The sequence below is a fragment of the Nuphar pumila genome, chromosome 8, assembly GCF_984573655.1.
Source record: "Nuphar pumila chromosome 8, dmNupPumi1.hap1.1, whole genome shotgun sequence".
Classification (NCBI taxonomy): Eukaryota; Viridiplantae; Streptophyta; class Magnoliopsida; order Nymphaeales; family Nymphaeaceae; genus Nuphar; species Nuphar pumila.
Window position 1 is genome coordinate 121,668,839 of NC_143256.1, and position 15,401 is coordinate 121,684,239.

The window sequence follows — 15,401 nt, forward strand, 5'->3', positions numbered from 1 at the left end:
TATAAGGTTAGGGTTTGATGATAAATAAGAAGGCCAGATTAGAATCCGCGTCAGACCGGAAAGGATCTCCTGACTCGAGATCCACAAATTTTTAATGTAAAAATGATAAAGAATATTATTTTAGCCCGAGTCGGATTCATGTAATCCTTATAAAAACTGCCAATGGTTTCTCTTATAATGGGTCTGATTAGACCTGGTAATATCATCTCAAAGTCAGGTTTGAGGTTTGGGTCTAGTTCTACATGAGTCCGTACGAAACCCGAACCGTTGACAACCCTAGTTCGAAATGCAAATGTGAAAAACAAGCGGTTGAACGTGATAACGAAAAATCTGGGTGGTTTTATTATAAACATCTGACAAGTCAGTCGATTTCTATAAATTGCTCAAAGAATAATCGCTAACAAGATTTAGAAAATAGCACAAAATGAAAGTTCAGAATATATATATATATATATATATATATATATAGAGAGAGAGAGAGAGAGAGAGAAAACAACAAACAGGGTTTTCCTCCTCTCCTGTCTCTTTTCCCTTTTGTTTGCGATACAAGAGACTCATCTCTTTCTCTCTCTGCGCGTGCGCACGCACTTATGTGTGTGCTTGTTCCCCACATCTTCCGTTGAGACGCAGACAGAGAGAGGGAGGGAGGAAGAAAAGATGAGCGTCGATCTCGTCGCTTCCAACTCTCGAGGAAATCTCGACTCCCAGATTGCGCAGCTTATGCAGTGCAAGCCCCTCTCCGAGCAAGAGGTTTGGCCTCCCTTCCTCTTTCTTTCTTTTAGGGTTTCGCCTTTCTGTGATTTTCTTCTTTGAATCTACCTCTCCCTCATTCAGCCGTCGTCGTTCGGATTCTCTAGTGTCTCTGGGAACCATAAATTCGCGAGGAATGCGAGGGGAGATATGTTGTATGTGCAATCGGCTGGGTCTCTCGTCGATCTGGTAGTGGGAGATCTCCCTTTAGACTCCGTTTCGGGGGGCGGCATTCCCTATCTGTTTTACGCACTTGCCTGTCGAGGGAAATATTTGAATTTCGAATCTTTCTCTCTCTGTGATTCTGCGACATAAGTTTTTAATGATTGACGCAGGGTTACGACATTTTTGGCTTAGATTGCTTTGACATTGCGAACTTTGTGTTTTTGATGTTAATGATTGATGCAGGGTTACGGCATTTTTGGTTTAGAATCTATAGATTGCTTTGACATTGCGAACTTTGTGTTTGTGAGCTTAATGATTGAGGCAGGATTTCAACATTTTGGTTTAGATTGCTTTGACATTGAAAGATCTGACATTTTGATTTAGATTGTCGTGACATTGCGAAATCTTCATTGTTTTTATACGATTCTTAATGACGATGATTATGACTACGAGCATCTAATTTTTCCAGAAAGGGGACAAAGAAAAGCCTTATGGTGTTGAATATCTGGGCGAATTTGTCATTTTGTGGCTTTTACCTTCTTACTGCAGAACTTTGATAATTTTTCGTTAAAAAATTATGATTTTGTTCACATTGGTTAATATGTGTGTGTTTTATGTCCCAACCTATCAAGTTAGTAATGTTTGGCTCGATCATCTTCACGAAAAGGGTATGCCATCTCTCCCTGGCTATTTTGGTTTATCTTTTTGTTCTTATTTTTTGCAACCTACCAAATTACTTTGCCTAACTAAAATCCTTGCCCCTTTGTGGCTGCGAAAATGACCAGGGTATTTTGGCCATTCACCACTGTCGAAATTGTAGAGGGTGGCTATCCGAACCTTTAATTGATTGCAATCCGCTCACAGAGTGGAAATGATGCTTCAGCTTTGAAAATTGTTGAAATAATTCCAAATTTCTGAAACAATTGTGCGATGCATAAAACCCTAATTCTATAGCTGGGAACTGTTTCAAAGGATTTCTGTTCTTACTGGAGATTGGTAATTCACCTGCCTGTGACATCACTGTGTTATTCCTGATTGTTTATCATTCATGACCATTCATGCACGTCTGTTTTATGGATGGTCCCGTCTGCCATCAGTAGCGGATCCAGGATTTTGCTTAAATGGGGGTGGGGTGGGGGGGCAAATTTTTTTTATAATAAAATAACATAGTCCAAAATGAGTCCCCTCATCCTGAAGAAAGAAGATCATGATGACAATAGGTATAGCTATACAAAATTACATGGCATGCACAAAATCAAGCTATAGCTGCTATACTATACAAAATTACAAAAATTTGGTTAATATGCATTAAAGCTCATGAAGTCCTCTAGACTAAAGACGCCCATCATATTCATTTGTTAATGTTGTTAGTTATGCAACGTCCAGGCATCCAGGAAAAATAGGGAATTTGTTCCTTCTCCCAAACAGCAATTTTCCAATTTGGTATGGAACAACCAAGGGAGCATCGATGCCAATCACCATCAAGAACAGCTTATATGAAGGAATTACGAGAAGAGTTATAAAGATGAAAGCAGACGTACGGTTTCAAATTTTGCAATGTTCTGAAAGTATGCAATTCACAACCAAACAAACTCAGGGTGCATAAAAATTTATTTAGTGTGACAAATAACTCCCGACAAATTCCGACCTTTTAATCTTAACTCTTGCTGCAAGGTTGAAGCTGGGTGTACTCTCCAGTAGGCCTCAAGGGTTTTACCAACCGAAGGCCAGCCAATGTGTGATTGATGATGAGGGTGTTTTTCCCTTGGACTATTAAAAAAGAAAAGAAAAAATAGCTGCAATTGATATGTAATTTACACCTTGATTTTTGTGTGTCTAGCCACCTTAAACGCCATGGAAAAGCCAGCTTAGGGATTAAGCATATAAAATATAAGGAAATTTTGAAGCCAACACTTATTCACATGTCAACGGCCTAAAATTACATCAAAATTTGTTATTATAATGACAAAATTCATTAAAAGGTTCAATTTAACCAAAAAGATCAAAAAGAAAGGGAAAAAGAGAGGAAGTAGGGGACCAGAATTTTTTCCCAAGAAAATAATTAAGTCTTTGTCTAAATCTGACCTTGTATGTACTACATGCCAGACAGCATTGAGAAATTACAGTCCTTACACGATATCAAATGCAAAATCGATTTGATCATATTCGGTAGATAGTGAATGCCAATTTTTGCTCAAATAAAACCAGCCATAGTACCAGTTTCAACCACCATCACCAGAGGATTCTCCACTTGTTCCCCTTGGGAGAAATTCCCTTATCCAAACACGTTTATCCAACCATGTGTAAAAGTTTTGTTAATTTTCAAAACTTTAGGAGGGGCTCGAGCCGCTCCTCGCCTCCCCTGGATCCACCCTTGTCTGCCAACCATCAGGGTTATAATTTCTAATGTAAGTGAAAACCAACATGCTTTGTGTGCATGCATCCATGATCCGGGATGCATCTATTTACACACACACACACACACACACACACACACACACACACACACACACATATATATATATATATATATATATATATATATATATATATATATATATATATATATATATATATACATGTAGATTATAGAACCATCTGTGATGAGTTGTGCCCACACACACACACACACACATACACACACACACACACATATATATATATATATATATACATATATTATCACCATGCCCCAATATCTGTTTCATCACACACAACTTCCACCATCTAAATCCCTGTCTTTTTCTATCTTCCTCTTTGATGATTTCTTTAACCTGCTCATATTTTCATTTGGCACTATGCCAAACTTCCTTCACTTTTGGCACACAATACCAACACCTTCAAGTCTTCAACCTGCTCAAGTTTTCATTTGCCACTGCCAAACTTTCTTCTAACAAAAACATATATTAAATGGTGCCATAAAATATTCATTGGACATGGCCCATATTTTTTCCTGATTATCTAATATTGGTAACTAGATAGTAGAATTTTTGCATTTTTCTTGCTTAATCTATGGGAAAAAATGACTAGGATTTACAAGAATAAGTGCCTGTAACAAAATCAATGTTTTGATTGACCAGAATTTCTTCACATTCACTTGCTTATATCCTCTTTTAGTTCTCTTTCAAGGTTATTTGGTATTTTTTCACCTTGTATTATTTCATTTGCTGTAATTCTTTTTCTCCATACTCGTGTTTTTTTTCGTTCCTCAGCATGCATTTGTTGCTTTATCTTTTCCTGGGAATACAGGGCACTAATTTGAATTACGCCCACTTTAAGCATGGCTTACAATGGTAGTGCCATGTCGCAGACATTTCTTCAATGTTAGCCTCTTTTCCTGCTCTTTTTAATATTTTTTGGTATTTTTTCTCAGCAGATGCATAACCTTGATATTATTGGCATGTGTAATTCATATGAATTATTCATTAATTATTTGCGCATTATTTTTAAAATGCAGGTAAGAACATTATGTGAGAAAGCTAAGGAGATCTTGATGGAAGAAAGCAACGTCCAGGTGTGAATTTGCTCATGTTCATTGTAAAATATTGCTTCGTTCAATATGTCTTTGTTGCCAAATCTTTCCAAAGTCTTACTACTTATTATCAAGATGTAGCTGAACTTCATATAATGATTCATAAATAATTAGCTTAAATCAGATCTTCATGTGTTTTTTTTTTATTTTACATTCAGCAGGATGCCTTTTAGTAGTGATTTAGTTTCAAAATGACGTGATTTGAAAATCGGCATGCTCTACATGAACATATTTTTTAATACATCATTTTCTTATATTACTAACTAGCACTTTTATGTTGTCTGCCAAGAATTGCTGTTTTTATTTATGAGAATGCTACTCTTATTACCCAGACTTATAATGCATAACTTCCAATAATTCTTTAAATGGCGGTCCTTCTTTTTCTCCTGTCTACAGCCTGTGAAAAGCCCTGTGACAATTTGTGGTGATATCCATGGGCAATTTCATGATCTTGCAGAGCTCTTTCGGATTGGAGGAAAGGTACTTCATATCATCTCAGCATTCTTCTTCTTGAGCTTTGGATATGGGTAAAAAATTCAAATAAATAATTAGTGACATTGAATTCAGTAGCAAGTGATAATGTTGGTTTGTAACTTTGTAGTTACAAGTTTGTAGCTTCAATTAAGAGTTGTAAAATTGAGTTTTGGAGCATTATTTGTCCAGTACTATCATTATTGTCAGTCTCCTGAACTTGTCCCCTTGGAAAAAAATTATTTAAAAAAGTCTCCTGAACTTGTCCCACACCCTTTCTGTTCCATGTGTCTTACTTCAAACTTCAAAGTCATGTGCTCTCTTTGACATATAGTGCCAATGTAAACTTCAAATATAATAAAATTGCACTAGATTCATCTAGTTGGTCTGACATGATCATCAGCACATAGAAGATAGAATTTAAAACCGTCTCAAACACTGGCCTGAACCTTAGTTGTCATAGGCGCTAGGCGGAGCCTAGGCGGTGAGCCCCTAAAAAGGCCTAGGCGGTACCCAAAATAAAAAAAAACATAAAAAACATAATAAGAAACATGTATACAACATAAATAACTGTCTTCACTTTCTTCTTCTCCTTGAAGAAGAAAACAAATGATATGTCTTAAAAAAAAAACTTCAAAAAAAAAAAGCCTAGGCTTTAAAAAAAATCCTAGGCGGTGACAACCTAAGTGACCTAGGCAGCAATATAGGGCCCCACCGCCCAGACCTGGTCGCCCAGGCAGTGGGGCTGCGCCTAGGCGCCGCTTCCCAAACAAATAATCAAGAAAAAAAGATAATAGAAGAGCAGACACCCTCTAGGCTAAAAATTTGATGGCTTAATAACGTTATGCTCTCTCCTTCCCCTTGTGAACATGCCTCCTTCTCCTCCCCACCCCATCCAGCAAAGTTTGAAATTTGCAAAATATGTCCATTCAAAAAAAGTTTCCAAAATATTACTTTTTAATTTAATACAACTTTAATTGATTAATAAATTATTAATGCTAGTTAATAAAATAATGAATTACTAGAAGAAAGACTTTGATATAACAGCAATTATTTTTAGTGCCTAGGTTGAAAAGCAAAAAAATAATAGATTATTAATGCTATTTAATAAAATAATGAATTACTAAAAGAAGCACTTTGATATAACAGCAATTATTTTTAGTGCCTAGGTTGGAAAACGAAACAATCTGTTTGTTCGTTTTTTAACAAAGACTATGTGTGGAAGTTTGTTATATTGTTGAAAATAATCTCCTTATCAGCTGCTTATCTCTATGAGATTATCAGTGTCAACTACTTCAGCTAAAATTTGGCAACAAACAAGTGGTTAGTCATTTGCATCACTGGTTACTTCCTGTTGTATGGCTAAGCCTTTTTCCCTTCGAGTCAATAAAAGTTGATTCCTTTTTGTGTGAATTGTAGTACAGCTAACAAGATTCTGTTTTGAGTAAGCTCAGTTAATGGCTAAGGATACACTGCATGAGTTTTGTTTTAGTTTGATTACGAGGTTTACTTAAGGCACTGGTTGAACGGCGGAGCTTCTTGGGCACCACCTATGGTTTTGGTTGTTGCTCTGAGGATATATTAGAGGTGATTTTAAGCAGTCTGCTGCCTTTACATGACCCTGGTATATGGCTTGTTTGCTTGCTTTTTTGGAATTTTGTATTATAGGTTTGCTGTTTCCTAATGTTTCTTGAACTTTTGATGAACCCTATGATTAAGCGTGTTGTGTTTTTTTGTTTCTTTAATTCCTACTATTTTATAGTATCAAAATATTTCATGGTCATTAGAATATGCTGTGATGTTCTGCACCTTTTGAAAAACTCAGTCTGAGCATGTTGCTCATAGAGAACTGTCTAATTTCCTTTTGTTATTTTCTTCTGTAGTGTCCAGATACCAATTACTTGTTCATGGGTGACTATGTGGATCGTGGATACTACTCTGTTGAAACTGTAACAGTAAGTAATACTTCAATGGATCTGTTGCGTGTTATAATTTATAAGTTCATGTGTGGTGTCTTAGATTGAAGATGCCTTCTTTCTATTGTTTTATTTACTGGGTGCATATAAATGTCAACATGCTTAACATGCATAGGCAAGCAATTGTGCTTCTATGTGGCTGCCTGGATTTCAATGGATACTTGTGTGCAGACATTAATCATGAGGTTACATGAGAAGAACTTCTTGTATACTTTTTTTCCCCTCTACCTAGACATTATCTCATTGCTTTATTGAGAGTATTTATGCTTTATCTCTTGTTCTGACTAAATGAGATTCCATATTTTTTGAATCTGTCAGTTTAATTTCTGAAAAATTGTTTATTCAATGTTGCCAGAGGTTTCTGAACTAAATTGTTTTTTCTAAACAAGTCAGAGAACCAACTGATTCAGAACTGAATTGAGTTGATCTGAATCAGCCTTTTTAATTTTTTTATTTTAAAAATGTTCAAAAAATCATAAAAATTCAAAAAAATAAAAAATTCAGAAATTTTTATCCTATGTCACATGGGTGCGGGTGCGGGGTGCGGCACTTTCAAAAAATTTGGGTGCAGGGGTGCGGCAAAAATATTATATATATATATATATATATATATATATATATATATATATATATATATATATATATATATATATATATATATATATAAAGTCCAAAATTTGTACATAAATGACCCTGGGTGCGGTCAACGCACCCAGGGTCAGGTTGACCACACCGGGTGCCACACCCGCACGTGCACCCCTGTTGTGTCACGTCGACGCGGGTGTGGCTCCCAGTTGGGCGAGTCCCTGTGACATAGTTTTTATCTAAAAGAAGAAAAATACGTAAGTAAAATACTTGACAACTTATAGGGTCTAATACCATTCTAAAGAATGCATTTAATGCCTAAACAATATAATAGCTAATAATTATCATAAAAGTTAAAAAAATAAAAAGAAAACCAATTCAGGTGATTCCCAAGAAAATCGCTGAAGAACTGATTTGATTTGATTCTGATAACATTGGTTTCATTACTGCACCAATGGTAACAAAACAAAACAAGCTGCATAATAATATTAGAAATACATAAATTACTTGCAACTGAATCTGTGTTATTTTCTGCATCCTTTCAAATTTGCAACGATATATAAAAACTTTATTGATGTTTATTAAGGATCCAGTTGAATCATGATGCTGTAAAATTCTTGTTGGCCTCTTTTCAGACCTTTTATCCTTTTTTTCATTTGAAAACAAGCCAAATGGAAATATTGTTAAAATGGGTTACAGGAGAGAGTAGGGCAGTGTGAGAAGTCACTGCCATGTCAGTTCTGATTTATAATCCTGATTTATGTCTATTAGTATTTGCTCAAATGATTGACTGTCTACACTATTCTTTTTTATTTAAGCTAAAAATTTAACTTTTGTTGCATTATGTTGCAGAGCTGGTTGTGATCTTTAAAGTGGAAAATGTTGTTGTAGTGCCTTGCTCTGTAGGCTGAAACTTGCTTGCGTATCTCAGTGTATTGGCCTAGTTCTTGTATAATCTTGATTTACACGCATTGTTTCTGATCTGTGATGAGAAATTATATGTAATAAATTCTGTCTTTGAAATATCTTGGACATGCTATATAATAGTTTATCTTCTAACTTTTGTGCAGCTCTTGGTTGCCCTTAAGGTTCGTTATCCTCAACGAATTACCATCCTTAGAGGAAATCATGAGAGCCGCCAGGTATGCATTTAAAAAGATATTCCATGACGATTTCCATATTGTATCGAGTTATAATGGCTGTTAGAGGAAGATAGGATCTGGATGAATAGTTTTAGTCAGTGAAATAAAAGAGTTTTGTTTGTATTTTCCCTTGACATGGGTACTAGCTTGTACTTGACATTTAGGTGTAGCCTTTGCATGTTTAGGGGTGGCTAGTCTGTGTAATTCTCTCAGGATTGAGGATTCCTTACAGAGATTGTTTTTATTGTTTTCACAGATAACTCAAGTTTATGGGTTTTATGATGAATGCTTGCGGAAGTGAGTTCTTCCTTCTGGCTGTTTCATTTCTTTCAAAACTTTTGCTTTTAAATTGTGATAATGTGTCATTTATTACTGTTGTGCCCTTGCATGGCTCTCATAATTTCTATTTTACTTTGAGATATATTGTTTTCGATCCAGTATCATGTAAACCTTTGTCTACATTGTGGGCTCTCTTTGATGGATTTGTATCCTCTCCCACCTGTTTTTTGAAATCGATCATGCAATGTCATCTACAATAGGTGCTTTCTTTCATGCATTACCATAACAGTCAAGTTTCCATGTCTATTTTGGTTCGTGGCTTTATTGGCTATTAGAATCATCTAAAGAATCAAATAATTTTTGCACAGGAAACATGTATCCGAAAGGTGCATCTGTATTTTGTGAGCAAGGCTGTCATGTTGGATTATTTCAGTGTATTTTGTTTGTGAACTCATTTCTTTTCAGATTAGGTGTGCATTTTTCAGTTTCAGGGACTCAATCCATATGCATGTGCTGCAGAAAATTATGTTCCTTAAGATGTAGAGAATGCCAATACAAATATTAGGATATGAATGGGTTTGGGATGAGTAAAATTGCGAGTGTCACGGTAAGATGACTAGAGCTGAATTGTAAATGGATTCTGTGTTGTGAAGACGAAAAAAAATAATGCTCAACATCTCGGTATAGGTTGGAAGCAAAATATATATTTAGGCTACAAAAGAAAAAAATATGGGGTTATGTTCCCGGAGATGCATGATGGCTAAAAGATTGTGCTTTACTACATACTATATCCTTATTATTTTTCCTTGAGATATGCATGCTTCACAATCATGACAATTGTTCAAGTATCTTTGCCTATATGATGCATCCGTTCATTATGCATGAGCTGGTATACCTATGTATAATGCATCTTTGCCTATGCACTTGAGCCTTTATATATACATTTCCTCTTCTACCAAAGGATTGGCATGTTCACAAGGCTTCATGAAAGGCATTGCTTCTTGTTTGCCTGTGCAAGATCTTGTGTTAATAGTTGACAGATACCAACAAGATGCTAAGATGACCTAAAATTTTATTGTTACCCAACTGCACTTCCATCTATTTGTTCTTGGTTCACCGTAAATATGCTGAAAATTTATTTCCTTTCTGGTTGTTAATGTTGGCAGGTATGGAAATGCAAGTGTTTGGAAGATCTTCACTGACCTGTTTGACTATTTTCCACTGACGGCCTTGGTGAGTATGGAAGTTATTTTATTATTTTCCCATCCTTCATGTTCGCTACTTCATTGGCTTGTTTAGATACTTGTCTTGATTATGGTTTATTTGATGGTTGGTGCACTGCTGAGCTTCTACTGACAATAAATATTCTAAATTAAATGAATTTGTGAAAGTTCAACATTTTAGAGTAAGACTATCTAGGGCCAGAGATGTGCGGTCATATACATTTAACACATGATTTTGGGATAGTTGTATTCATAATTGACTATATGTGATAGCATATGCATTCATTGCATCACATCTAAGGCTGTTTATGTGAATACTGTGCAGTTTCAAGTTGAATATATTGGCATAAGCTTGTTTCTCATTCAAGTTCTTGATTGCCTATAGTTTCTAGTCATTGTTTTTGTGCACAAAATCTTGTTGCTTAAGATACATGAAATATTTTTCATGCCCATGGGATTGAAAGATCTTTCCTCATCCATTGGGATTGTACTATGCATCTTGCTATATGATTATTTGGTTTTTTTGTTTAATAGTTGTATATAATGCATTATTAAGGATGCTGTCCCTGTTGTCTTGCACCTCAATCATATAGGCTTTTCAGTGAAGGCATTGGTCCTCCAAGGTCCACCTGAGTCCCTTAACATAAAAATACAAGAGTTGATGTTAGATAATATCTGTATCGCATGTTAGCAATGAATTGTCTTCAACTACAGTCTAGTTAATTGGAACTTGTTTGATTTAAGCTTAAAGGTCCAGAAGTTGACCATTTTTAAAATGATAACTAACAATGAGATTCTGAACAGCCCAGAAAATCTGTACAAAAGTGGAATTTATACTTAAGTTGTGAGTTGTGTCTTAATTGCTAACCTCGTTACTAGTATTTCTCATAAATTGTTGAGAAGTCATTTCTCTTTTATCATCTTGGCTTTTTTTTCAGAGAAGTAAAAGCAATGAAAGGAAAACAAATCTGTAGGAGGTAATGAAGGTGAATCTCTATTTATAAAAATGGTATAATATATGGATAGATGTTGCCTACTCAAATGATTTATGATAATGAAGAAAAAATAGCATAATCATGCCTAATCAATGTAATCTTGTACAGTCTGTCCATTAACGGCAGTTACAATCAAATATATCCGCTATATCACATATGCATGGATATGCGGGTATAGAGGGTACAACATAGGAATTTCTAAGTGTGGGTACGGGAGTATGTGTGTGTGTGTATAATGAGTATAATACATAAATGAAAAAACGATATAATTATGAGTGAAAATGCTATACTATATAATTTTATATTATAAAAAATAAAATGTTTTAAGTAAAAAATGAGAGAAACTGACTTGAAAAGAAAAAGAAATGAAGAAGAATGAAATTGAGTATTGGATCTAGAGTGATTCTGATCCAACTTGTCCTCATACTGGGTACTTCAGCTTTCCAGCTGTACCCATGCGACATATCATATCCTAATCCAAACCCAACGTTTTTCTTGTCTGGTGGTTGTGTTCCTTTTGCAAATGCAATCAATTAATGACCTGCAATCAAGCTTTGCATTCATGTTCTAGTTATTTACGATTTAAGCTTCTGTTTCATGTGATTTCGTGAGAATAGCCCAATGAGCTTTGGTCCCACTTGAAACCGTTCTGATTATTTTGCTGTATGCATGTTTTCTAAACAAAACTATTGCCTAAATTGTACCTGTTGTCTCTGTAGGTAGAATCTGAAATATTTTGTCTGCATGGTGGCCTGTCACCATCTATTGAAACTCTGGACAACATACGGAATTTTGACCGTGTCCAAGAAGTCCCTCATGAAGGACCCATGTGTGATCTCTTGTGGTCTGACCCTGATGATCGATGTGGGTGGGGTATATCACCACGTGGTGCTGGATATACTTTTGGCCAGGTGTTGTCAATATGCAATCTCTTGTCCATGAGCCATCTTTTACTTCAATCTGTTTTGTTTTCTTACCTGATAGGTTGTTGGCACAGGATATATCTGAACAGTTTAATCACACCAACAATTTGAAGCTCATTGCTAGAGCTCACCAACTTGTCATGGAGGGTTTCAGTTGGGGCCACGTAACTCTCTCTCTCTCTCTCTGTGTGTGTGAGCGCACGTGCGTGCTATTTTGCATATTTGGGTTAGATTGTGTGGGTGGTTAATTAACCCTACTTTTCTCTTGCAGGAGCAAAAGGTGGTTACAATTTTTAGTGCACCTAATTATTGTTACCGATGTGGGAATATGGCGTCGATTTTGGAAGTTGATGATTGCAAAGGTCACACATTCATTCAGGTATGTGACTTGTGCCCATGCATGTCTGGGCATGTCTGCATGCTTTGTGTTCGTGTGTGCATGTGTGAGTCTTCGGACTTTGCCAGTTTTAGATTGTATTTGTTGCTACAGTTCGAACCAGCTCCACGACGAGGAGAGCCAGATGTGACTCGGAGAACACCTGATTACTTTTTATAGAAGCTGTCCTGCTTGTTGATCTTTTGTGGCAGCGAAGTTGTACCCTTGCTGCTTGAGGAAGGGACAGAGTAATATCACATACCTTTTATTGGATTATGATTAATTTTGTCAAAGCTTATTGCATGGTGGGATCACGGAAAAGGTATGTAAAATTGAGTTTGTGATGAAGGCCCTTTGGTGTTTGGGCTTTGGAACTGTGCAGACTCTCCCGAGGCAGGATGAGTCATAAGGTGGACAGAGGTTTGCTGTAGCATGTCATTACTAAAAAGAAATGTTTCTTTGATGTTTGTAGAGGATGTGATTATCTTTTTGTATTATTTTTCTTTGCCAGACTTTTTATTTACCGAATACTCTTTCCTATTTGAGTATATCATTAATTTAGTGCTCATTCTCTATGTTGTGTGATTGTTTTGGTTTTTAGCCTCTTCCCTGGTCTTATGTGAGATCATAATTTTATCTGATCGTTGTGATCATTGTAACTACCACTGTTGGTGAAGGGATAAATTGTGTCAAAAATCTGTTGATGCAACTATGAACGGTGCCCCAAAGAAATAGTGGCTCAACACTCTCAATGCACTGTTGCCGTCATCTCATGGAGTGTCACCTCTCTGTGTCATTTAGTTTGTGGCTCTCATGATCAGCAGAAAGGGACGGTCTGTTTTCTCATTCCTGTGAATCTGTGATGCCTTGGATGATTGCACATTGCAGCATGCTGTTTGAAGCTGATCTCATTCAAGTATTTTCATGATTGTGTAGAAAAGTAGATCCAGTTGTTTTTATGGATCACCCCGAAGCAGTTCGATTATGGAATAACTGATTTTGCATGTAGAGACTAGGTGATTAGGTTTTTGTATGGCCTGCAGGGAAGTTGAAATTTGTGGATAAATTCCTTGGAGGGCATTGAGGATTCTGCAGTCGGTAGAAGCACTAGCTCAGATAACACTTAGGCTCTGTTTGGCAGCCTTGCATTAATATGAAAACACCATTTCCATGTTGCCAAAATGTGGTGTTGTGGATGGAGTTGCCAAAAACATCCTTTTGTGATTGGTGTTGGGGCTGCTGACTCTCCATTCCCAATGCAGTGTTTTGGAAACACCACTGCTCCCCAAACAGCAGAGAGCATGAGAACATGGGAGGAAACTGTCAAACACCGCCATTCAAGGCTCCCAAACAGAGCCTTAACAGTGGAGAGCATTCAGTGAAAAAATGCATTGATCTCTACCACATGTTCATGGTTCTGCCAGCCAAAAAAGTTTGATGATATTTCCTATTGATGTCTATGAATCATGTTGAGGCTAAGCCTAAAGTGTCAGCGGTCTCAACTAAAGAACACACATTTGAAGTGTTCTTAATGTAGGGTCTGCGGTAGATGCAAAATTCTGGACCATCTTGAGAACTCTGCTTCCCCACTCTAAACAGCGCCCATGGGAAAATGCTGAGCATACCCATTGATCGGGTCTGAGTACTTTACAAAGTACTTAGGACCCGCAAAACAAATAAAATTGCTGGTCACTTTGCCATTTTCTGTTTTTTTGTGTTTTGCATAGAAAATCGCTGCACGAGGTAGTGTTTTTCTTGTGTTTTGTGTGGCCTGAGTACTTTGTAAAGTACTTGAACCCAATCACTAAAGAAAATGTCTTCAAGACATTTATCGAGTGCTTTCAAGAGATTGAGATTGCTGAAAAGAGACGAGTCTGTGTGAAATGTGCACAAAAGTTGGAGAAAAAAGGTTCAACCAATATTTGCTTAGAACAAGTAGGAATTGTAGTGGAAAGCGGAAGCATTCAGAAATCTCAATTCCCTTGAAAAGGCATCTCGATTTCTAAATATTAGAATCTCCATTCTTATGATGAGAATATAGATCTTCATGAATGAGAATCCCAATTCTTGTGATTTCAATGGTCTCAAGAATCTTGATTTCTTTGACATGAGAATCCTGACATCCTTTAAGAAAACCCAATTCCCATGACTAGGAATGTCGATTCATATGTTCACAAGATTTCACGTTTCTTTGTAAATTACTTTTCATACTGCCTTTTTTTTCTCTTTTTTTAAACTTACAAAAATTTGAAATAACTGTTTCTTGCTCCGATTCCTGCATTGTTTACCAATATCGATTTCCACTCTAGCAACTATGATCCGACTTCTAGAGCTCTATCTACCTTGTTCAGATAATTGGTTAAAATTAGCAACTTTTTCTAGTGGCAAAATTCTCTGTTGGTTGGGCTCAAGAAAGAATAGTGGGCCTCATCTGTTTTGAGCAGTTTCTTTGTTCAGTCAAGTTTCTTCTTATTGATAAAGAAAAATGAAACCTCTCTCTCATGCATGTGCATATGTGTGAATGTGCGCGCTAGACATATTTGTGAATATGGTATTTTTTTCTAAATATATACAAAGTTTCTCCTATATATTTGATTTTTTGTTCATAAAATTTATATATATTTAGGATAAAATTTACATATTTGGAAGAAAATTGAATATAAAGGAGAAAATTCGTATATATTTAGAAGAAAAATGTCATATATCAGAGAAAAATTATATATATTTAAGAGAAAATAATATGTTTAGGAGAAAAATCACATATATAAGAGAAAATTACATATATTTAAGAGAAAATCATATATATAGGAGGAACTCCACATATATTTAAGAGAAAATCATAGAAAATATATGCAAAAATCACATATATATTTTCTACAGAACAGTTTTTGTTCTCAAGACTGTATCTCTCTACTCCAATGTCTAAAACCTGTGTTTTTATAGTTGTTGAAAAACTGAGATATAGGCTTATAACTTTTCTGTTT

At 35.9% G+C, this 15,401-nt stretch overlaps 1 protein-coding gene across 2 annotated transcripts; it reads left to right on the forward strand.

Annotated features, from left to right (window-relative positions):
• The first annotated feature begins 495 nt into the window (after positions 1 to 495).
• LOC149830476 (serine/threonine-protein phosphatase PP2A-2 catalytic subunit) lies at positions 496 to 13,000 on the forward strand. 2 transcript variants are annotated; one of them, XM_090016538.1, is made up of 11 exons: positions 496 to 750; positions 4,373 to 4,429; positions 4,844 to 4,927; positions 6,802 to 6,873; positions 8,550 to 8,621; positions 8,878 to 8,918; positions 10,067 to 10,133; positions 11,838 to 12,029; positions 12,116 to 12,205; positions 12,313 to 12,420; positions 12,532 to 13,000. In XM_090016538.1, the coding sequence occupies exons 1-11, from the start codon at positions 658 to 660 to the stop codon at positions 12,595 to 12,597; spliced, it is 942 nt and encodes a 313-aa protein (XP_089872664.1). In that variant the 5' UTR covers positions 496 to 657; the 3' UTR covers positions 12,598 to 13,000. The 2 variants fall into 2 exon arrangements, with proteins under 2 accessions (XP_089872664.1, XP_089872663.1); XM_090016537.1 differs by lacking the exon at positions 496 to 750 and adding an exon at positions 1,849 to 1,911.
• The last annotated feature ends 2,401 nt before the right edge of the window (positions 13,001 to 15,401 follow it).

Bases quoted from the DNA above. Each gene is read 5' to 3' on its own strand.
- LOC149830476 (XM_090016538.1), top strand. From the start codon at position 658: ATGAGCGTCGATCTCGTCGCTTCCAACTCTCGAGGAAATCTCGACTCC. The intron at 4,430-4,843 runs GTGTGAATTTGC...TCCTGTCTACAG, and splicing joins TGGAAGAAAGCAACGTCCAG to CCTGTGAAAAGCCCTGTGAC. The intron at 12,421-12,531 runs GTATGTGACTTG...TTGTTGCTACAG, and splicing joins AAGGTCACACATTCATTCAG to TTCGAACCAGCTCCACGACG.